This window comes from Chaetodon auriga, chromosome 24, assembly GCF_051107435.1.
Source record: "Chaetodon auriga isolate fChaAug3 chromosome 24, fChaAug3.hap1, whole genome shotgun sequence".
NCBI lineage: Eukaryota > Metazoa > Chordata > Actinopteri > Chaetodontiformes > Chaetodontidae > Chaetodon > Chaetodon auriga.
Window position 1 is genome coordinate 15,374,587 of NC_135097.1, and position 24,771 is coordinate 15,399,357.

The 24,771-nt window shown below is 42.3% G+C and overlaps 1 protein-coding gene across 7 annotated transcripts in view; it reads left to right on the forward strand.

The window, feature by feature from the left end:
• The window catches only part of sorcs2 (sortilin-related VPS10 domain containing receptor 2), a 278,384-nt gene that overhangs the window by 238,615 nt on the left and 14,998 nt on the right, over positions 1–24,771 (forward strand). For all 7 annotated transcript variants that reach the window (XM_076724452.1, XM_076724453.1, XM_076724454.1 and 4 more), the window contains exons 8-13: positions 1,025–1,114; positions 10,923–11,102; positions 14,290–14,436; positions 16,694–16,796; positions 19,340–19,416; positions 19,667–19,758. In XM_076724452.1, coding sequence (XP_076580567.1) covers positions 1,025–1,114; positions 10,923–11,102; positions 14,290–14,436; positions 16,694–16,796; positions 19,340–19,416; positions 19,667–19,758 — 689 coding nt within the window. The remainder of the gene's footprint in view (positions 1–1,024; positions 1,115–10,922; positions 11,103–14,289; positions 14,437–16,693; positions 16,797–19,339; positions 19,417–19,666; positions 19,759–24,771) is intronic.

A 24,771-nucleotide genomic window follows, 5' to 3' on the forward strand; every position in this document is an offset into this window, starting at 1 on the left:
CTGAACGCCGACGATACAGGCTCAGATATCCAAGAGTGAGAGGGAAGGAAAAAAAAAAAAACAAAAGGCCTTCCCACAAAGCCCAAAATAGAAGCGCTGAATGCAAAGTTCTGCATCAGATTTTGAAAACAGCAGCTCTAAAAGTTTAAGTGCTGCACACCTTGCAAAAAGCCAAGCGGTGACAGCGACTGTGTTTCAGAGAGTGTTATGTGGGTTCCTGAGCCCGTCACTCGACATGTGACAAGTTCAAGTCCTGTTTAAGTCACTGCCAGTCACCGGCGCTTGTCTCTTCCACCGAGCTTCCTCTGCTCAAACCCACCCTCAGCTCTTTGGGTATTCTGCTTCAGTGCCTTGTGAGCTTTCTGATCAGCTCTCTCAGCAGGGGGCGCAGCATGATTCAGCTCTTTCCCCACAGATCTCCGTCTGCGAGGCGGATGCCAAGCTCTGTGCGGCGCAGGGGAGGTGTTTTCGCGTTTACCTTTCAGCGCGATGTTAGTCACCAGCAGCAGATGGTGAACTCTGCACCTCAGCTCGACGACTGCGCAACGGTTCATGCCGACTACCTCATTCTGTTAGAAGTCTTTTTTGTCTCCTGGAAAAAAAATGGAAATGTCCTACTCTAGCATTTTTCCAAAATAAAAGCATTCAAGCAGAGTTCAGTTCTGTTTTTCTGGAGCCAAGTGACACCAACTCTGCAATACTAATCTCACCTTTAATTGGCATACTGGTCTTGTGTTTCATTTTGACTGACATAAACAACAGTCTTAATAAATACAATTAGTTAAATACATATTCTGTTTCGTTCTTCAGTCTGACCTCTATTTATCTATCTATTCTCGACGTATTTACCAAGTTTTATCTCCTCTTCCCTCCCTTCCTGTGTGTTTGAAAGATTAAGAGCTAAAAAAATCTATAAAAAGTCTGCACACGTTCATACTGGAATAAAAATTTTAAATTTTAACTTGTGGTCTATTGAAACGTTAACCATGTTGAGTCATGTGGTTATTTTTTGTCCATTTCCCAGGTCACCACAGGGAATCGCACCAAGCACTACGTGTCCTACCGGCGCAATGAGTTCGTCCAAATGAGGTTTCCCAAGTACGCCTTGCCAAAGGTAAAGCAACAAAAGTGATACTGCTTTCACTGCTGATGTCATTTCAAGCTTAACGTATAGCTGATGCTGAACACTACATGTAGATCCACATGTATCAATCAGATCCATGTTTTTCTTTTCTGCATAATGTTCTGAAATTGATGATGATTAATAATAATACTAATAGTTTTTACCTACTTTACTCATCTTTACATGTTTCCCAACAAGTCAGTACAGGCAACAGGATGAAAAGCCTTTTCCTTCACTGTACGGATTCAAACCTGCAACGCTGCAACCTTCTGACCGCTATGTTCCACTTCTTCTATGGTGTCAGATGTTAGTACAGTACCTGCACCTAAATTAGACCTGGGACTGGCCTGATATACAATAGCTTGCATAAAATATTCAGGATGAAGCATCGACCCAGTCGCATCCCGTGTCACTGACATAGGCAAAGACAAATGAGATCCCATCCAATACAAGACAAGGAACCTTTGCTGTCGGCGGCACAGGGGGCCGATTTAGCGCGACACCGGCCTGAGTGCTATTGAACTGTGCTGATTGAATGCAGAGCCCAGAGAGATGTCTCATGTATTTTTCAGCCTTAAACTAAGAAAAGAAAACCTTTAAGACAATCACTGCCATTGACTCTCTGTCAGTGTGTTTTCTACCAGTACACACACATGCACATACACACACAGACACACACACACACACACACACACACACACACACACAATGTCCAGGAAATGTATAGAATTACTCTTGTTCGACTCCAGCCCACCACTTAGAGAGATCTTATACCTCAATTGCTCGACTACTTCAGCCTCAGTACTCAGTGATCCTCAAGGAAGGTGAAAGGGATTAAATTCCACACACACACACACACACACACACACACACACACACTTGTTCTCCTTCCAACAAGTAGAGACGATAGGGATCAATTTGATTAGGTGTGGCAGGAAGGCAGTGGATAAATCAGTTTGTGTATGAGCGTGTGTGTGTCTAAGTGTGTGTTTAGTTAAAGTATGCCCTAGTTGCTCTCTCTCTCTCTCTCTTGTCTTCCTCTCTCTCTACATGTGTCCTCTTACTTGGGTGAGCAGATAGGTCACACGTTGCAAAGCTTTTAGGTCGAGCGACACGGGGGGGGGGGGGGGCAGGGGAGAGGAACGGAGAAGGAAAAGAGGGATGGACTGAGGGATGGAGAGGGAGGAGAGGAAGGGAAAGTGTGTGTGTGTGTGTGTGTGTGTGTGTGTGTGTGTGTGTGTGTGTGTGTGTGTGGGTGGGTGAGAGAGGGTGTGTTGCGAGTGCCATGTTTTTCCACTGTGAATAATTGAAAGGCTGGAGGATGAAAAATGCAGAGGCCATCAGAGAAAGCAGTTTGGCTCTGTCCTGCGAGACCTGACCCAAGTTATGGATTAACCACACATACACAGACACACACACACACACACACACACACACACACGCACAGACACATGCATACGGCTTGCTGGGCTGTGAAATCACAGGTAATAATTGTCCCTTTTTGCTCTGCTTCCATCCCGGCACTTGCTGTCTATCACCCAGGAATGTAATCACCTCTCTGTCTTTTTAACACTTTGTTTCACCAACTAACACTCCACAACCACAGCGTCCGCTCCAGTGGACGGGCTAGAGTGTCTTGCTCAATGGCACTTCAGTGGTAGCTCTTGAGAACGAGAGGCACTCAAGTTTCATCAGAACAGTATCAGGGACTTCAAATCTTCTGTTGACTTAGTGCGCTGTACACACACACAATGATGCTAAACGACGCGTGTCCGAACACCCGCACCCAATGTTTTCTGTGGAAGTCCGCACACTAACAGTATCTGCATGCAGGTTATCACAGGTTGACGTGCATCAAGATATCTGACACTGGCCTATTTCACACATTATGACATGCCAACTCTTAAAATAATCAGCAATGTTATCACATTTGTTGGCACATCCTGGATACCATCCCATGAGCACTTTTTCTGTCAACACACGCTGATGGTAAGCAATGTGTTGGGACACCTGTACACATTGTTTTCTATGGAAGGCCACACAATGACAGTGTCTGAATGTGGGTTATCACAGGTTGATGCACATCAACATGTCAAAATACCGAAGACACTGTCCTATTTCACACGTTAAGACATGTCAGCTTTCCAAAAGTCAGCAATGAGTGCATCCCGGCCACCATAGCATGAGCACTTTTTCTGTCAATATGACTCAGTCTGTGTTTGGTATGGGAGTCAGTTCTCAATGCTCCATGATGGATTGGGTATGTGTTGCACTTAAATTCATTGAATGTGCAAATGCACCTTGACCTTGCTTTAGTATGTAAGTCCATCATATGGCGTTGCTTTATTTACCTAATATTGTCAGTTTCTCTGTATTTCTGGCTACTATGTAAATACCAAATGGAAGTGGTTTTCCCAAATTGAGTGTCTCCAGTTGCCAGGTATCGTATTTTGCTTTGAACCACATTTGAGTGTGGTATGCAGTTAAAAGATACTGAGTGGACCTTTAGTTCAGATTATTTTGTCACACACTAGGCAAAACAGTCATTTACATAGCACAATCAATACGTAGTATAGCTATCCTCCAAACCGCAGCAGTGACTCTGACCAAACTCTATAGGCCACCAAGAATGGTGTCCACAGGCTACACAATTAAACTGTTTACGTATTACAGGAATGAGTGTGGCAAGCCCCAAAGCGCATAAGCAGTGTCTTTGATATGCTTTGGCATACAAGCAGAAGTTCAGTATGTATGAACTGTTGAGTACTCTATGTATGGGGCCTGGTATCGTCACCATGCGAGTTGAGTTGAATCGAGCATACAGGTTAAGAGTAGTATTAAACTATGTCGTTAGCAAAGGCATTGCTTGCATTGCGAAGCCAAGTAGTCCAGAGAAGGTGATAATATGCATGTCTGTCAGCATCGCAGTCAGAGGCTGTGCTCTGCAGGTACAGGTGTGAACCACTGCAGAACCAGTTCGTACAAAGTTGAAAAGGAATTGATGCAAAAGAAGTTTTTGTTAAGTTTCACGGCACTGTTTCACATCAACAATCCAAATCACTTTGTGACCACTGACACCTGATTTTTCTGTGTTGTGAAATGACATCTCGACCAAGAAGGCAGTTTGGAAATATGCCTATAATCACTACGAGAGATTGATCTTATCTTCAAGAGGGTACGTTAAAGGAAGTTGAATGGAGCCAGAAGCCAGTGAAGTCTTTCTGAAAGGTAAAATGTGTGGGCTGACAGAATCAAAGACCTCTTTACAAAATTCAGTGTGAATAATGTCCAAGGGGCATGATGAGGATTTAAATGATTAATGGGATCTGTTAGAGTGTGGAAGGAAATGAGCTCAATGCTGCCGAGAGAGGGGGAGCGCACTGAAGAGGCTATTATGTCACAGCCGACTGCCGGGGGAAATCTGGCATCAGATGTTGTCCATTCTTTTAATGAAATGGGCAAGACACTCCTCACACCACTCGGTATCAAGCCTCAGTAATGTTGCAGGAATAAGGGGGCGATGATGTAGTTTAATCTATTTAAAAGGAACCAGGAAATGGTTGTATGTAGGCTTCCAACAGAAGCATGACAAATGAAATAAGTAAGGCTCTTTGGCGAACCCCCGTCTCATGTCATGAAATTTATAGTTCTGCCGTGTGGCATGAAACATTGTACACAATGTACTTGGGAATTCGGTAGTAGAAAGATTGAAGAACAGGCAAGTACACAGCTGGAACCAAGCTTGGAGTCTCGACCCTTCTAACCGACTGGTTGCTGTGATTTTATAATTCATGCGCTGTGATGAATCAAGTCCAAACAGGTGGGAACTGTCCCAAACCACACTAAAGTGTCCATCAATAGGATGACCAATGAAATGCAGCAGTCATTCACCAGTGCAGCTGGCAAATGCAGCCAAAGTTTACAGGAAATGATGGACTGCATGCAGGATTGTTCTGAAATCTTCCATGAGTCGTCTGGATTTTAGGAACTTGATGATAAATCCTGTGTGGATAAGTGAGGTGGATTTAAAATTCAGGCTCTGGGGTAGCAACGGGTTTTGATTTGGAAAGGATTTATAGGGTGGAGTATGGATGAGCCCCCAGGAATGACAGGATGAGGTGCACCATTTTTATATCTGCCTGGGAATGAGGGGACCTGTAGCAATGATCACAGAGCCCATTGAAAGGATGAACAGGCGATGAGGAGGAGGATTTCCAACACCTAGTACTGGCTGGCAAGAAGAATTTCTTCTCAATATCAGCTAAAATCCTTTTGTCAGGACACACACATTTATATACCAGAGGCATCTTTCTCATGGGAAGTAGCCAGTTTAGCACAAGCAACGTGAAATAACTTAGCTAGACACACAGAGTTAGCAGTTTATGGGTTAAATCTATAGCTAAACTGATGGAGTGTGATACAACAGCAATGCAATAAATCCCATGACATGAGAGTTAGAGTGTTTTGATTGAGGTGCTGATATTCGTGTAATTTTGGTGGCTGTAGTTTGTAGTCCTGTTCAATTGTATTACACTGACAGTTCTGTATTTTCTTTACCCTAGTGGACATAAATTGTTATAAAACAGGGGTAGCCAAGGAGGACTAATTTAGTGGCTTTGAAAGGCTGTACTTAATTAAATTGAGGCAACTCACAGATGAAATCTCACAGTAGTCTACCGAGCCAGCAGACATGTTCATCAATGTTTTTGCCAATATAGTCAAATGGCCGCTGCACTCTGACCTTTGACATCTCGCTTGACCAATTAAAATCTTCTATGTCACGTCCACAGCCGACAATACGTGTCGCCTACAAGAGCCCACGCCAAATGGAAGTGTTTTGTACTCTACTTTCATGTAAAGATCGAGCCAGTTGCAATAATTGTGCAGATGACTGGTACGTCCTTTAGCCAATGAAATTCTGAAAGCAAGCTCAGTGGGTAATTTACAGCCAAATCAAGAAACTCAGTCCAAATAGGAATATTACACAGGGTTTGAAATGATGATGTATTAAATGGCAAAAATATAAAGATATATAGTTAAATATATGTAGAGATAACCTAGATATAAATATATATGACCAAAATATAGATTGCGTGAATATAAACTAATGTAGATAAATGGGCTTATTTTGGAGAGAGGCTCGCTTTAATGTTAGAAAAGTGTCAAATTTTCTTTGTCTGTGGTATTGTTAGCAGTTTTTATTGAACTTGGAGTTGGCTAAGACATCCCTTTGTGTTTTCTAGCTAATAAGACCCAGATTCAGTCATCTTCAGGCATCTATTTGCCAAACAATATCGAGGCAGAAATAAAAAATTTCTACTTCACTGTGTTCAGACCTCTATTACTCAATGCCAGTAGCACTCACAGCACATCCATGCCTGTGTGTGTTTGTGTGATTGAGTGTATAAAGGACAAATTTTAAAGTTCTTTGGATAAAAATGCTGCACAGATATGTTCATTGCTCGTGTTGTGTTGGCATGTTGTCCATGTTGGCCGTATGAGTTTTGGAAAATCATAGGTAGATGTAAACAAGCACAGTAGTTTGAGGGGAAAATAGCTATAATTGACAACACTTAAACGCAATATAAATCACAATGAATATCAAAGATGGATGATAAACTGTTACAGGAAGTAAAGGGCTAAGTTGATTAATAGCCAGTCTCCCAAACACATTGTATACATGCAGGTGGATATGCCATTTCCTTGAACGTTTCAGCACATTTAATAATGTCATCAATAAAACACAGTCTATTAAAAAGTAATACAAGATCCTCAGAAACATACTGTGGACTGCTGCAACATCTGTTTCACCTTTTCACTTCACGCTTCCTTGGGTTCACCTTCACCCTCCGCTCTGCTGTGGCAGCTCCTGTGTCTTCTTTCATTCTCTCTGGCTTTCTTGCTACAGTGTGGGTTTTTGCTACTGTGTGTATTTTACAGCTGACTAATCACACCACTTATTTTCACTGCTTCTTGTGGTCTGTTTCTGCCCTACATAAAGCTCTTGCATTTTTGGGGATGTGCATGGCGTGCCTCTGCACCCAGACATTTTCCATTCAAATTCAAATAAATTGAGCTTTAGCCTTCACTACATCATCACTTCTCTCCGTCTTTGCCTCTTCTCATGTCATTAACACCATACTGAGTTTCGGTCAAGGGAAGTTTGAAATAGCCACATGTTGGTTGTTGTTGCGTCCGGTGGCTCTTGTAGCTTCGAGGAATCTGGATCTCTGATACCAGCCGTGGCCCCTGTCTCTGGGGTGACTGGCCCCGCTGGCCGTGACAGAGATGGATGGAAGATGTTTGTTTCAGCGGGCACTCGGTGATGCAGCACCAATAGGAGGGACACTGGTTGAGATATCTTGCAGTTTCAAGTCAGGATTTGAGCTGGATGGTAAAGGACAGTGCACTGGAAATCAAAGTGGCATTTTCAAAACATACAGATGCCAGATGTGTAGATTTCCCATGATCATTTGTCTTGCTCTTCTCATGCTACATTTAGCTCCTTCAGATATGGTAAAAACCCAGCTCAAATACCACTGACTCCAGACATGGACCAGAGAACACAGGTATCCTTTTGCACAGGAATCTTACTTTGTTTCCTGCATTCTCCTCCAGTTTTGGCTCTGTATTTTTGTTTCTGGCACCAGTTTGTTAACCAGTTAAAGGTGGACTGGGATCCAGTTCAAGGCAAAGTGGATTGTTTGATGATGGTGCCACATTTTCCACTATTGGACTGCAGACTATTCCAACCATTGTGCTCCTTTTTCCCTTTTTAACTCATACCATCTGTGCACTTACACCCTTACAAGTGGTGGTGGTTGCTGTTGTTGAAAGTATCGTAAGTTTCTAAAATTCGATATTGATTTCAGTCCCTCAGAACAGTTCTATCGTTTCCAGACTTTGGTTACTGAAAGAAAGCTTGTGCTTCCTTTGAAGATTCTTTACAAGCACCAGTTTGACAAACTGCCTCGGTTGTATTCACACACTGAAACAGTGTTACATAACTATTCTACATGCTGTAGCTTACAAAAGCAGACCGTCCGTCTTTTCTCATCGCAACCAAATCCATCAAGTTCCTGTTTTCAAACATCAGCTCACAGAATGCGTAGAAAAGCTTCTTTCAGCTTCCATTCACCATAATCCCGTTCAGTACTGCATTCACATCTTTCAAACAGAAAAGAAGAGTGTTCAAACATGTTGCTCAGCTGCTGTGTTTGATCTGTGAATTTAAGGTGCAAACTGCAGGCTTAGGAACAGGCACGTGACAGGCAGACGGGACTTACAGTAAGTTGTGGGGGGAGGCGTCATGTAGCTACAGAAATACCATTTCATCCGCAAGCCCTTACATCTCCAATACCAAACTTTCGTGGATGGTGCTTCCTTCCAAAATCTTCCCACTGAGTTCAAAGATTTTAAAGGGAATGTAATGTAATGTATGAGGCAAATATTAATCAACAACTCTGAGTAGGAGCTATAGATTAAAAAGATGTCAGACATTACATCTAATGCATGTTCTTTTATCACATATCAAAAAGCCAATCTCACAGCACATTCAGCTTCAGCCACACTGTGTTCAGCTCATTCACCAGCCAGTATGAAGTCCTCCAGTAAACTAAGCATCAAAATACATTGAAGCCATATATTTGGAGCCACTTTTGGCAGGATGAAAACGTTTGTTAATGCCTTCCAAAACCATCACAAACGACAAAAGTAAGCACTGCAGTGACAAATACATTGGGTTTCCTTTGCTGCTGCACAATAAAGGCAACCGTGTTTCATCAGTGTGATGCAACATTACAATGCTGCACCGCTTTTGCCTGTGCTCCTAACAGACAGCCATGAGGTTTGCATTTGGACAAACAACAAATGCTGTTTTTCTTGTGAGGACTGAAATGGTCAAATGCACTTTTCAGCCTTTTTTTTTTTTCTCGTTCTCTTTAGATTGGTTTTCCAACTAAGGACTCTGATCCAACCCTTGGCCATGACTTGTGAAAAGCTGATGAAATAGAAGAAAATAGAAAATCAGTGAAAATACAACATCCAAGTGTAATAGGTTTACACAGGTTCAGTCAGTGTTGTCTGCATGTATTTTCGTCTTCACCTCAACACATCTTCCGTAGCTCAGGATTATGTTCTGTCTACGCTGGTGGGTGGAGGGCTGGCTCTCAACGTTCAAAGGCAGCAGGAGTTGAAGTTTGCACACTTCTCAACGCCAACTCCTCTTCAAGCTGTCAACCATAAACTCGGGCTACAGTGCAGTGCTTCAAGGGGACAGAAGAGGAGAGACAGGAAAAGGTAGATTAGGGGGAGATGCAAGGAAAAGTAAAAGAGGTGAAGTATTCATGTTTGAACTCCAACAAGGTGCTGTCATTAAGGCTTTGCACGATTATTTCCTCATTCACAGTCAGTATTGTGTGGTAATGTCTTATACAGAAATGACAATTCTGCCTGTAACGGCACAACAGGTGACTTACCTACATGATACTCTACTAATATTGTATTATAGAGCGGTTGGTTTGTTGGTTGTTGGCAGGTTGATTCTCTGACGTGTTTCAAAGTTAGACTGACCTGTTGGCTGTCATCGCTCTGACTTAGTTCCTTAAGAGACTCTGTACGAGTGGTTCCTCAGTGCGATAGCCACCTTGGTAATTTGCACAATGCTATCAAAGTGATCAAGAAGCTCTATGTATGAATTTAAAGATCAGAGAAGTGAGATTGGATAAAGGGATCGGAGATGAAGGAGAGTGCACATTGCCTTTACAAACATAGTAATCTTCCATACCTGAACTTCTTGTTCATACATAAGCCACTTCCTGCTTTGGATCTAAATATTAAACAAATTCAACGTAAAGAGAGAGGTGCAGAATTGTCCAATATGCCCAAGCAACCTTAACCTAAGCCTTCACCCTTCATAGGGATAGTGGGCTGAGCAATCAAATCATGCATCCATACAACTTAGTTCCCTTTTTCACTTTTGGCATTCTTGTCTTCCTGCCAAGAAGCACATAGCTTGCTGCGTTATTCAAACAGTACATCTTTGAATATGAATATCAGTGCACAGCTTTCAATACTGTTATTACTCTGAGCCACAACCATAAATCCAAGGGTAATTGAGCTCTTGTGTTTTTTCTCAGCAAGAAGGCAGAGTGTCAGTGATTAGAGACACACCTTCTTGGGCACTTTCCCCCGCGCTCTGATGGCTTTATCTTCAAATGTTATGTTAATGTAATCACTAACACAGAGAAAGTGCTGAGTTGCTCTTTGCACCATCATTACAGTCCAACATGAGTGATGAAGCCATTTGCATTGGAGGCTCACAAGCTTTGACGAGAACACCTAACAAGTTTTCTAAGCTGCCAGAAACAGTTTTCTGATGGGTAGAGGGGTTCTTTATCTCCCCCAGTTTGGTTCTGTGACTCTGTAGCTCTGTATTTGCCGGATTATGTTCTCTGGCTCGCAGTGAGTGACTGTCAAACTTTCCTTTGAATCAGACTGCTGCATATACTGCTTTATTTCTTTTCTCCCCACGTCATCACTTCCAGCTTTTATTTACTTACCCTTCACCCCACATATTTTTCTCTCTTTAATGACCTCTCTGAACTCTGTGAGCTTTCTCTGTTGTATCATCTGTTTTGATATTATATATACTTCTTTTTTTCTGTTTCTTTAGCTTCATTTGCTTCTCTTGCCTCCACTGTTCATTTCTTCCCACTAATTCAGAAAATGCTGACTGTCCCGTTTTGACCCCCACTTCTCCTTCTCTCTCATCCCTCCGTCCCTCCATCTCTGCCCCCAGGATGTTCAGATAGTGAGCACGGACGAGAAGCAAGTCTTCCTCGCCCTCCAGGAGTGGTACCAGTCAGACACGTATAACCTCTACCAGTCGGACCCCCAGGGCGTCTACTACTCCATCGTCCTGGAAAATGTTCGCAGCACCAAGCAGCCCGAGGAGAACGTCCTCATCGACATACTTGAGGTGAGATGGGATGGAGGAGTGAGGACAGTGTTTATAGCAATGGACACATGGAGGACTTTGCAACAAAAGATACATGGATTTCATGAATGAAACAAGCAGGGTCTAAATAAAGGCTCCGACTTTTTTTTTTTTTTTTTTCCAATGAAGCATTTCTGTTTCCTGTGCTGAGTGTGCTGTATCATTATTACACCTGCAGCACTCAATGAGCACAGTCAGGACTCAGTGAGTTTGAGTGTGTGTGCGAGAGAGAAAGAGAGAGAGAGAGTGTGTGTGTTGGTGAATGCAAGTGTCGGTTATACACCGGTGTGTGTATGTGTATGTGCGTATGCTTGTGCATGCATGTCAATTGGTGTCGCATGTGTTGGTTATAAGCAGGGGGGTGCCTACAAGAGACTGTAGCGGGTCAAGTAAGTTCTGTATTAGAAATGCTGTTTCAGCTCGACAGCAGTTGCATTTAAAGGAGCCGTCTGAAACGAGCAAGCTGACCAGCTGAAAGCCAGACGCCTTACAATCATAAATAACAGCCTAGTTTGCACCTGAGCAGCCAACTTTCAAACACTTTCTTCATCACTCAACCCGTGTTTCTCATCAGATAAAATAAAATCTAATCTGAAATAATGTTGACTAAAATGACTGAAAGCTTTTAGATTTGGCTGGACTGGATTGACTTAAAGGTTCGATATAATCTGATGACTAAAATAAAATAAAAAAAAAAAAAAGTGACCAAAATGCTCAGACTTTCAGTCAACCAAAACTTGACTTAAAGGAAACAGGTTGACTAAAATTAAAATGAGTCATTACATTATAAAAAGGACCCATTTAATCGTGCCTAAAGGACAAAGCTCGTGCTATTCTTGATTTATCTTTTTGTCAACGAATCCTGTTAAAAGACCAAAACCAACAATTAGGTTAGTCTTAGTTAGTTAGTCTCCATTCCTGTCCTGTCTGTGGCTGTTAACCCACTGGTTCCTGCTGAAGATGTAAAGTTTCTGTCGCAAATATATTTTTTAAAGTCTCAGTAATTTCCCAAAACAGCTGGGCACTGTAGTTTTTAACAAATGTCACTCCAACAGGAGACGATACGCTTATACTTCTTGTCCCGTCCATAAGCCCAGACGCCGTCGGGAGGAAACTCACCTCACTGTCCATACTCTCACGGTTTTAGCAACAAATCAAAAGTAGTGGTGGATGTGAGGGTTGATGCACTTTCCTGACAGCAGGTGATCCTTTCAATCTAATGCTCACTCTTTCACTCATCCCTTCACTCATGAACAAGAGTAACCCAAAAAAAAAAGAAGAAAATCACTCATGAGGGTTTCTGTCACAAATTTTGTCAGCTGCTCATGACTTCGGGCCAGACTTCAAACCCTTGGAGCCACATAAAGTATAACTGCCCTTCAGAGTCTCAGAAGAAAATGACGCACAGACAACCCATGTTCTCAGAAAATTGCTATGCCTGCCAATGCAGTTTGCGATGTTAATGGGGTCAGATTATCCACTCAGTTCTCAATAATTCTTGAAACAGTGGGTTCTTGATTTGAGCAATCACTGAGTAACGTCATGTTGGGTGAGGTTGTATAACTCTATGGACTAATCTAAATATTACAGTAAGTCTTAACTTGGATGTAACTGCAGCCCTGTGCACACCACTTTGGGATGTGGAGAAATCAGTCAGGCCTGTTGTGCCTAGTTACTCTTGCTAGGCCGTGCTTCGTGATTGGACAATGACTGCTTGGGGCAGGGATTTAGCGGACAGTCAGTTGTGCAGCAGGCGCGACGATTATGTGTCCGAGAAAAAGCAGATACATGCAAGTTCTTCGTCCACCTAAATGGATGGAAAATAAATGCATTCAGCCTCTGATGCCTTCTTAACTGAATGCAGTCCTGCATTAATTATGAAGACTGTTGAAGATCTCCGCCCGATTCACCTTCCTTCCATTCTGTACGTTCAAGCAATCAAGCTTTTGTTCATCCCTGTGTGTTTTGGCAAGGTCTCTAGATAAATGGGCGCAGAGGACATGAAACGTAGAGATGGAGGAAGGAAAGAGGAAGTGTTGGAAGGAAAAGAAAAGGCGGCGAACCATGGAGGCAAAGGCCTTCACTGCAGAACTCATTTCCTCCTCCTCTCTCATCCCTCACTCCAGGTTACACCCTCATCACGTCGCTGTAGATAGAGATAGAAAAGGCGAACAACATACAGGGCATGGACAAAGACTTGAGGCAGCAGGAGGAAAAAAAAAAAGGAAGATGTTAAACAGAGGTGAAGAGATGACATATGGAAAGAGAGGAGAGAAGCCAGAAGTCCAGAGAGAATACAAGCAGGCTTATGTGCTTTGATATAAACAATTACCTTGTTTCACTCCATAAACATCAATGCTACATAATAGATAGCAAGGGGAGCTGGGGGAGTCTGCGGATGGAGACATGTCTGACATGCTGCCTGCCTCTGTTGGAATGTCTTTCTGCACAGCCTTCATCGTCCTGCTGTTAAATGTTTCAGCTTAAGAGCCTGTAGCTATCAACCTCACAGCCACAAAAACCATGCAGTGTGTATTGATTTCAGGGAATTAAACTTTTACAGCCCTGTAGTTTCTGTGTCAGTGGTTTCCTTTAAGCCTTTAATGTAACGCACGCATCAGTTTCAACCACTGCTGACAGTTAAAGGGCACGTTCTCCTATGTTCTGCTATCATTCTCCATGTAGCTGCGGAGTTCACGGTAGAGTTACAATCTGGCGAAGGCAGTTTTGTGTTTGGACTCCTTATAAGAATCCTACCCACACATAACTTCGCTACATTCTCCCTTCGACCCATATTCTGTGCTTCTATCAGGAAAATTACCATTTGAAGATCCAGTTACTGAATTGCATTGAGAGAATGGAACTTTTTACAGAAGAGGACAGACATAGAGGTTTTACTGCTGCAGCCTCACTCAGTCTGGTATGACCAGTAGCTTAATGAGCTAATGTTAGCAAACTTTAGATAAGTATTTCTGTGTAACTTACATTACTGAGTCAGTTCACTGACTTTATGGTTCACCCTTGCTTGTGCTGCTGTTACACTGCGTTTTAGTATTTACCACCATTCTGTAATTTCCACTTGTGGCCACTGTTCAGAAACATTATTTAATCAGAGGTTCAGATCATTCTTAGTTAACCCTAGCTGTTGTAAATCCACCTTGTTTCCCAGGTACGTGGGATCAAAGGAGTCTTCCTGGCCAATCAGAAGATCGATGGCAAAGTGACGACGCTCATCACCTATAACAAAGGACGCGACTGGGAACCCTTGGTCCCACCTGCTACTGACATGAACGGCAAGCCGGTCAGCTGCAAAGCGGTAAACACTGACCCAGGAGATCCTTTATTCACCCCACCCTGTTGGAATACTGAGTTTGTGGCTTTAATGTGAATGTGTTTGCAATTAAAATGTCCTCAATGGGATGTAAGGAAATGTAAACAGGTGAAACAGTCAAGTATCTTAAAATATGACCTGGTTCACAGTTAGGTGCAAATCCAAATATACACAATGTCAAGGTTAACGGTAAGAATCGCAGATATGTATGAGAAGTGACATATAGCTATGTATGTACCACATCAAATCTTAAGTACAGGTTAGTACATATACTTGCATATACTCCCAAAATGTCCAACTATCCTTGTTTCTGTGCTACAGTTGCCTCACTTTGGTCAGTTCAGACTCAACACACTATAAAACATTAAGAAATCACTATATTTTACCATAATGTCTAGTTAGCAAGATTACTGTAAGTGCACCGTGACATGTTATATGACCAATTTAGGACTATAAATGCATTACATCCATTAGGCTTCAGCATTTCAACGTGTCACCACATGCTCATATCGAGGACACATTGATATTGAGTCACTACATTTTCACAGAGTGCTGAGCTAAACATCCCACCTCTCGTGAAATGCCAAAGTTACACAGCTATTACCGATCCATGTAGATATGCATAAACTATGGGGGCATCTTCTTGTTATCTCAGAATCTTCTGTCTCAAAGCGGACGAGTAAAGTCAGAGCCCCAAAGTCCCACATCAACACATCACTTTGCTAATGCTAAGCTAACCAAGGTTGCTATTATAGTGGCTTTAAAACAGAAAACAAACTTCTCAAAACTGTTGCTTGGGCAAAAGCTGCACATGCCAGATACTGCTACTGCTGGCCAATATGTTCAAACTTTGTATCTGCACTCAGTCAAAATTAGGACCTGTCAAGCAGGTAGTTCAGAATGTGAACACAAAGTTCGAGAAGGAATGATGAATGGTGTACTTTGAGGAATGTGTGCGAGATGCCCGCCTGGCTCTTCCATTCATCTTGTCAGAGTTGCTACTGCGGGGCTAGACGGCGAGAAGCAATGAGTCAATTGCAGTCTGTTATCCATACATCACACCTCACAGGGAGGGTGAGCCTGGTCCTTTATTTGAACCATCACTCCACTCAGCTGACAGATTTGAAGGGAGACACGGATATCATCTTGAGACTTGTTTACCATGACTGACACACACACACACACACGGCTGTTCACTCCTATATTGACCTCTTCTTCTCTTTGGCCTCATCCATACCTCAACATAATGACCTTGCAAAGAAAATCAGCTCTCCTAGAATCACATCTTGATGTCTAGCGGGGGGAGGGACAGCGTCACACACCTCACCTCACTGACATTACAAGCCACCAAGCTAGACAAAGCCAGATACTAGATGTACTATCTACTGCGTCAGCTTAACACTGCCAGCTGTATCCACCTTACCGCCTGACAGAGACTGGCTGAGAGTAATGACCTCAGAAGCAGTTTATCATAATGTCTGAATGATTAATATCCTACAATCTGCATTTAATACAGTGTTGGAAAGTAGTGTATAAAGCAGAGAAGACAAACAGCTATTTAGAGTTCCCTTTGAAATGAGAGTGCCGTAGCTGTGAATACACAAAGAGCACAGGTAATATGAGCTGCTAACACCTGAGAAACGCTCTAAAATGCTCTAAAACACACATATGGTCTTGTCAAAAAGCATGGCCTAACATGGTCACAGACTGTCCTACAGCAACATGTGTCATATTGGTTCTCTGACGCATTGCCATAAAATATCCCTGCTTGCATAAGCGGAATAATCTGCATACTTCAGTGCTATTTGTGACAAAGCGTCACACTGCGCGTTGCAGAATAGACTGCCTTCAGCTCTGCCTTTTGAGGTTTAAAGCCACGAGATCCCGAGTCAGCTCTGCTCTGACAAATGTTTGCATCGTCTCATTCCCTCCTCTGAAATGAGCTGGCTTCCATTAAAGATCTCTCCCCCCATGTTAGGCTTGATTAACGGCGCTCAATCCCCACGCTGAGCTGCATTTGCAGCCGGATTATCAGGTATCTGTGCGGTAAGACTCATCAAACATGGCTGAGTGCGAGTGTCTTCACTTCACCACCGCTGAAGTGCTATTTTCTTGTATTAGAAGTCATTGTCACAGATCCTCTGTGAAACCTCCTGTTAGATGACGGATCAGTGTATACGCTGTGGGACAATGACGCTTTCATCCTCACATTAAATTCTCTCTATACATTTTGGTTCTGCAGCCTGACTGTCACCTCCACCTCCACCTGCGCTGGGCAGACAACCCTTACGTGTCAGGGACCGTCCACACCAAAGACTCTGCTCCAGGTCTCATCATGGGTGCTGGTGAGTCTCCAGAGCAAACACTGACTTTTTATTTATTTCTATTTACTCATTTCTTGACTGTGTGACCTTCTCTCCACCTGACATTTATGAATTGTTTTCATTAATTGGCGCAATCAGTGTTTCTGGCCCGAACGCTGTGTGGAACTGTCTTTGCGAGTGCAGAAACTGAGATGCAACTTGCGGCTTGGCTGAATTTTGAAAGATGATATGTCACAGGAAACATCAGATGAACATTTCAGATTAGATGTGGCTAAACACATCTGGTAAACCCATCTGATTTCAATAGAAGTAACATCTTTTCTGATCATGTTTTATTTAGTTGAATACTTGATTCTTCTTGAATGGAGCTGTCAAATACAATCAATAGGCAGTAATAACTAAATATCTGTGCGATGCCTGCTAATGGAAATCTGCTAAAATGTCACCAAAGAAACTGATGCCATGTGTTTTTTTCTTTTAAAGAAACTGTGTTTTGCCAGTAATGTCACACATCATCACTTCAAGTGTTAAAGGGACAAACACATTCAAATCCAGGTGTAAATGCAGTATAGATCATAAGATCCATTGACTAAACAATTTCTGGAAGTGCTCAAACACACATGGACTAATTTAAAGTATGTATATGCAAAAAAGCACCCGAGAAGCTTGAGGGAATGGATGCACTTGTTTGGTGGGGCCAGCAATTGTATCAGGGTGGCCATCACTGAGTTTCCATGTCAGTATTTCCTTCAGCTCTATTTATTATTCCAGACCAACAGACACTTTGGAACAATTTTACTTTGTCTGGTTCTAGCAGCTCTGCAGGAGTAACAAGGCTCTCCTTCACAAATTCTTAGCTATCAGCTCGATCACCACAAAACCTGCGTAACACCACCTCTGTCAGAATGTGGTCTTGTGAAAGCTGCTTGTTGGGCATCCTCTGCTGGAGAGCTGGAACTTTATCCAAAACCCTTGCAGTTGTTCCAGTTTTGAGCTTTAATGGCCCTTGAGGTTAACCATTTTCATCGCTGTCAGCTCATCCTCGCAAGCTAATTAAGGCCCACTGGCTTTCCTTTATACTTCAACAACAAGCATGACACTCAGCATCTACCTTTGCTTTGGTGACAGTCAGCATGATGCATTGACGCGATATCAACCCGCTATGTGGGTGTTGAGTTCAGGGACCGCTTGAAAGAATGTGTTAGCCTACTATTTTATGTAATTTTCTTTGTCGCTGAAAAAAGTAATTGCTTTTTTTTATTATTATGAAGTGCCTCGCGGGCCTGATCAAATGGTCTCACAGGCCCAGAGGCCAGAAGTTCCCCCACCTCTGCTGTACAATAACACTCCAATTATGGCTGCACTAAAAAATGTCACTCCTCCAGAGACAAACTTCCATTTACCCAGAAAAGAGCTTTGACACAAGCAGTCCTTTCTGCCTGTGTGGTGGTGGAGGGAAAACCACACTGCTTCATGCCCGGGCACTCGAGAATTCCACTGAACTGCCAGCAATTTTATTTATTGAATACTTCACCGTGTTTGTTTGTGTGCACACCAGACAGATAGCAAGAAATAAATAAATAAATAAAAATAAAAGTCCTGAAAGGGATAAGCTGTCTGTGTCTCTTCATAAGATAGGGAAAATAAGCTATCTAGGTCATGCCTTGCATCTCTGTCTGCTACAGAAGCCCAGTTCTGCCAAAAAAAAAAAGAGAAAAAAAAACACACCAAATACTAGGAATGACAAAAATAAAAATACTCATGGTAATTTGAGAGATATTAAGTCCAAAATCTTCGATAGAAAGTCAAAATGAGGAGTTTTAAACAGGAATTTCCAAGTTCAGTTTACCTTTGAGGACTCCTACTGAGCATGTGAAAGCAGTGCTATAATGCCTTTTTTGGCTCTAGAGGGTCTGTTTAGTGTGTTTTTGAGCAGTTAAAGGGGGCACCCAAGTAGAGGTTTAGCATGAAAAGTCAAAATGCAAGCCTAATTGAAACATAAATTAAAAGTCAAAATTAGTTGTTTGTGAGTCAATATTTCAATTTTCTGTCTGACTGAACGTTCTGACTTTACTCATAACTTTGTCCAAGCAAGCCATATTTTTTTTTTCTTTTTTTGATTACTATCCCATAATTATGACTCAGGTTGTCATGTATTTCTTTTACTTACTTAAAAAGTCAGTATTTTGACTTGCTATGTCAGAATTCTGTCCATGGATATGTGATTGTTTCTAAGAATTAAACAAAAAAATACCCACTTTGTCCGAAAGAAAACCCTTCTTTTCTGTTATATTTCACCTAATTTCGCAATTTTCAAGGTTTTCTTTCTCTTCTAAGGCCCATTCCCATTTGGTAAATCGTCAAAAAAAAAGTAAAGTAAAAGGTGAAAAAGTCCTAAGGGGACATCCTCAACCCACACATGTGACGTCCTCTGTTTTGGTAATTCACTATCGAGTCTCTCACATCTTTCTGTGAACTTCTGGCTCTTTGAATCTGTTGTTGTTGCATGCCTCATGTGAGCCTCCCTGCCTTATGAAATTTTAAATTCCTCAACTTTCCTTCAGGTAACCTTGGCTCCAAGCTAGTAGAGTATAAGGAAGAGATGTACATCACTTCAGACTGTGGGAAGACATGGAGACAGGTACATCATGTCTTCCCTTGCTTCTTCTCCCTCTCTGTACTCCCACGTCTTTCTCCGCTGTTCCCCTCCTAACCTTCTCCACACTTTTGCCTCTGCTCTCATGAAAGTTACAAAATCTCCCAACTTTACTCCAAAGTACGGCTTGAACCGTTTTCAATCTTACTTTTTCAAGAACGCCTCGAAATTCTTTTGCTTTTTTTCATCGTTTGGGAATTTCACGCCCCAAACTCTCTATGTTACTTCTCTCGAGGTTTTTGAGGAGGAGCATCACATTCTGTACCTGGACCACGGCGGGGTCATCGTTGCCATCAAGGACACCTCTATTCCTCTCAAGATACTCAAGTAAGATTGCTGTTATGTCACCATATAGTGACATAACAGACGGTTGATTAACTGTTTATTCTAATTAGTGCTTGTGGATCACCTATTAGAAACAAGTGGCAGTCATTCAATCAGGTCAGTGCAATTGAAAGTGCTGGAAGTCAAAGATGCCTGACAAAAAAGACGAACAACAACGAACGAATGAACAAGACAAACCAAAAGTTGGGCGACATAATGGTGGTGATTAATAAATACACTCTCAACCAGTCACATCACTAGTGTTGGTGCTTTGAAACAGCTGAGCAGATCACAGTGAAGCATGACAGAGCCCAACGAATAGTTCAATACGCGGAGAGAGAACCTCTCCATGACTGCGTCACTCCGAAGTTATTTCAGTCATAACTCAGTATGTACAGTGACACATTTCAAGAATAAAACATGAAACACCACTTTTGCTAAAAAGCTACAAAGGGGGCCTAAAATATCAGCGCATGAAGAGTCTGCACAGGCCTCAAAGCTCCACATCAGCTGGGCACATTCCATTTATTTATACAGCACAAAGATCAGTGAATCCCCCGGTCCAGCACTGTACCCTTCAAAATCATTTAAGATCATCCCCCTCTCTCCCCACAGCTCATGCTGACAATTTCAAGCTCAGCAAGATGCTATCTCATCAACCTTAATAAATAAGGATGAAATAATGAGAAACCATAGATAAGGGAGTACTCAGAAAAACATTTATCACAGACCTAAATCAAATGACCTTTTAGATGGGCCCTCATCTGTCTCTCGGTGAAAGGCAGCGCAGCGTTGTCCTTCACATTTTTCCTCCTTCACGGCTTAGCTAAATCAATAACCCCAAAGGCTCTGGCAGCACGGTGGAAAACATCTCATAAAGAGCCACAGAGGGCTGTGAAAGCTTGAGAAAGTGTTCTGTAAGAAACGACAACTTCTTAAAAGCGAAATGAGCATTTTTACCACTTCATTACACAAACTCATCGTAATGTTATCACCTCATCAGGTGCAGAGCTCTGGCTTCCAGAACTCTCCCTGGCCTGCGTTCCAATTTGGAGGCTGAAACGCTCGTCTTGTTGGAGTTTCATGACCCCCCCCAATAACTCTTTCTTCCTCAGCTGCTCCATAATAAAGACGGGCGTAATGTGTGAGAGCAACACATTTCAGCTGTGAAGATTTAAAAGCATTGTTTTCAAAGCAAAAGAAAAAAACTAATGACGGAACGGCAATGTTATCGCAGTGTTTTTCACATTGATTTATTACATTTTCAGCGCGTGTCTCTGTTGGACGCCTGCTCTAATTACCTGGTTTACTCATCTCTTTTGTAGAACCGCAACTTTATTGTTATACTGGCGTTCTGTTAGAGCACAAACTTTTGTAAAAGGGAATGTTTTATGTCAGTGTTTCAGCCCCAAGTGCTCTCCAGCACATCGGTAAAACATTCAATAGACTTCAGGATTCAGACTTTAGGATTCAAATTACATATCCATTCATGCTTATTTCACCTAATGTCGGCAACATATTTCTTTTTTAGTCTTCTTCATCACTTCAGCACTGCGCTGTAAACAGACACACCAACTGCTCTTTTTATGCTGCATGTCTTTTATTTTTTGTTTTTTGGGGCATTGTCTTTATTTGACAGATGACAGGACATGAGGACAGAGAGAGTTGGGGAAGGAAAAGCAATAAATGTCCCTGGCCGGAGTCAAAATGGGGATTTCGTGGTTCAGCACCTTAAACCCATGTGCCACAATGGCATCCCTTTCTTTTCCATTTCTGACAAAGTAGCTGCAGAGACGTGTTTGCTGCCATGTTTTTGAATGGAACTCTTGGACCTGTGTTGTCTGGCAGTAGGGATGCTTTCCTTTCTTTGAATCAGTTGGATACGACACAAATATTAGACCCAGACAACGATTAACCATACAAAAAAGCAGACTAACAGATGAAAATAGACAAAGAAACAACACACTGATAATAATCTTTCCATTTTCTAACTTCTACCAATGGGGGAAGTTGTGGAACATAATAAAGCCAACTTGAAACAGATGGCTGGACGTCATCTAGCCAGCACTGTGGACAATACCATCCAACACTAAGGCTTGTCTGATATCAGTTTAATTCAAGTAAGGAAGCATGTAGGAATAAAATACATTGTAGAAGATGATGATACTTGGTGACCAATTTCAACCCAACATGTATGAATCTCCATACAGAGCAAATGCACCTAGGTGTCTACATGCTGCTTGATGGGGAGATTCTCAGTCATCCAGGTCATGGCTGTCCACGGAGCTTTGAGTCAAGGAAACTTAAAAACATCTCACCTCCCATTCAGGGGACTTCATTGTGTATGTATGACAGTCATTAAGGCTGTCACATGAGGCCAACTGTGACTAGTCGTTAAATCTGCTGGGAAGGGATGAAAGGACTTTGTAGGTGGTGGGTGAGTAATTGTTTTTGGTTCAAACCTTTGCCCTCTTCTTTAGGGGGTTATACTAACAAACGGACTCAGCCCATGCAGTGCGACTCATGCACGTGTGTCCTGGGTTGCTGTCCACACTACACCTACCTGTAATCATGGGTCAAAGCTTCAGGAGACTTCACCTCTCAACCCATAGAAAGCAGGGCAGCAATGTCTTTTTTTTTTTTTTCTTCACACTAGATCTAAGTTGGAGTTCTACTCTTTAAGGATAAGAGCTTTTAATGGGTCTGTGTGCCCTAGTTTAACCTCCCGGACAGAAATGCGCAGAGCTGACAGTGAAAAAGAAAGGGCAGGAAGGACAGAGATAGAGAACTACAGCAATAGACAGTGAGAGATTGAGGACATGGCAAGCTGTAACAAGAGGAGTTTAGAGGAGAGTCAGTGCTTGTCTCTGTGAAGAACCCTTCTCGACCTGATACGCTCCTTCACCATGTCAAGTCCTCAGAATTTACACACTCCTGATACTCCAAAAAATCTGTCCACATCCCGACTCCCCGACTCTGCAGTGCCTTTGACTCCGTGAAATAATTACACCATGTTCCCGTGCGGGGGACGGATATCTAGAACTGTGTGCATGAAAGCAATGCTGTTTTCACGGCCACTTGAAAAGCAGTGCATCTTTTTTGAAGTGATGACTGCGCGTGTACGCACACATACTCATTCCATTTCAGATAACTCCCCGGCTCCTCTCATCGGCTCACTCAAAGTCAGCGGAGTTTTTTTTTTTTTTTTTTTTTTTTTAATACAGTGGTAACTCACACAATGCATTGATATCAGTTAATTATGAAAAGCTAGCAGGCTGAGAAATGAGATGTCTCCGCAAGCGCGCCGGCTGGACAGGATTGTGTTATGTACATTTATGATTTATGATTAGTTCCACGTATAATAACTCTTGTTTAAGGTTTCTTCGTAGCATTGGAGGAGTGGAGTAAAGGCTGGTAGGTGGTATGGAGCATAATAAGTTTGGCCGGCTAATCTATTTGACAGGGTTATCGCTCCATTAATTTCTAATAATTCCTCGGGTATTAGCTGGAGAAAATGAGATGTAATTGGATGGGTGACTGAGGACGTCCTCAAGTTGAAGGCTGCAGTTGTCCAGCTGATGCCTTACAGTTCAGATGGCTGGTGCCTTGCTTAAAGGTAACTCATCAGTAGTCACTTAGAAAAAGGAGTATTGCTAATTAGTTTGTTCTGATTGAATCTGAATCATCAGTATGAAAGAAAAGCTGGTTTCCGCTTATGCACCTTGACAATTGGACGAGCCCAGTTGAAAGCATACTGAGGCCTTTGCCATTGCAACATTGTCTTCAGTGGCTTTGTTTATCCATTCTGTCTCTTTGTAACTGTGCATGTTTACCTGATTATCACATTGTAGTCCTTGTTAGCACATCGTTACCACACACAGCCTGCAGCACGAGCCACGCACTGCTCGATTCGGAATTGATCCCTCTTCATCGCACAGTCACATTTACTCAGCACTGCTGCCACTGTTGACTGCAGGACTTGTCGGCACAGTGAATGAAGCGGAGCAGATGGCTCGCTTTGTCTGCCTCCGACACTTCATTTGTTTGTGGGATTTTTTTTTTTTTTTTTTAGTTGCATCGAAGGAAACTCCAATACCAAGTACTCTCACACATGAAGGATTGTCCCTTCCTCATCAAAACATTTCATTTCAAATTTCTTATTTAGATCATTTAGGATTTTCTATGGGTGGACATTTCCTGGTAGTTCAGTGAGCCAAGGTGCAGCTTTGTCACATGGTCTCTGTCTCCCTCATCCTTTATTTCATCCCCTTGTTCGTTTCATCCTTCATAGTACAACTAGCATGAAATGCATATTAGAAAAAAAGCTTCCTCAAATTGACCCTTCACTCATCTAAAGAAATTCAGAAACAATTGGTCCTTGATTTCACAGTGAGTGTGTCTGTGATTTCAAAGCTGACTTCTCCATTCTAGCTGGCCAGCTTTGTTTTGCTGGCTGTCGTGATCGCTACTGCTAGCAGATTTTATCAGCTGTAGCTAGCTCATCTGAATTAGGGAACATTAGCACCACGTTTTGCTTAAAAATGTCCCCAGCTCCCCATGTTTACTGCTGAATCTTTTTCACACGTGAAGCCTGTAAAAGGGTCTTAAATATGCACATGATGGCTACATACATGATATGGTAATATGTATGCTAAAGCTACACGCACGCCCTCGGCGTGCTCACCAGTTGATGATCAGTATAGAAGAAGCAACACTGTTGTATTGCATCAAGTTAGTGTTATAGTATTATAGGTTCGCTAAGCAGAGATGCTACATCAGATTGTTTGTTCCGACAAAACCCTGTTTAGCTACTTAGCTTAAATTATCCTTTATTATTATTATTGTTTTTATTTAAACAATGGTTTGGAACTAATGTGACGAGAGAAAAGGCCTGTAGGATAAGGATGAACCAATGTGTTTGGCAAATGCTATCTGAGGCATCATCAGCCTACTTAAACTTCCCTAAATAAAGACCAGGACAGAGCTGCTAGTGTTAGCCTAAACCAATAGCCTCCG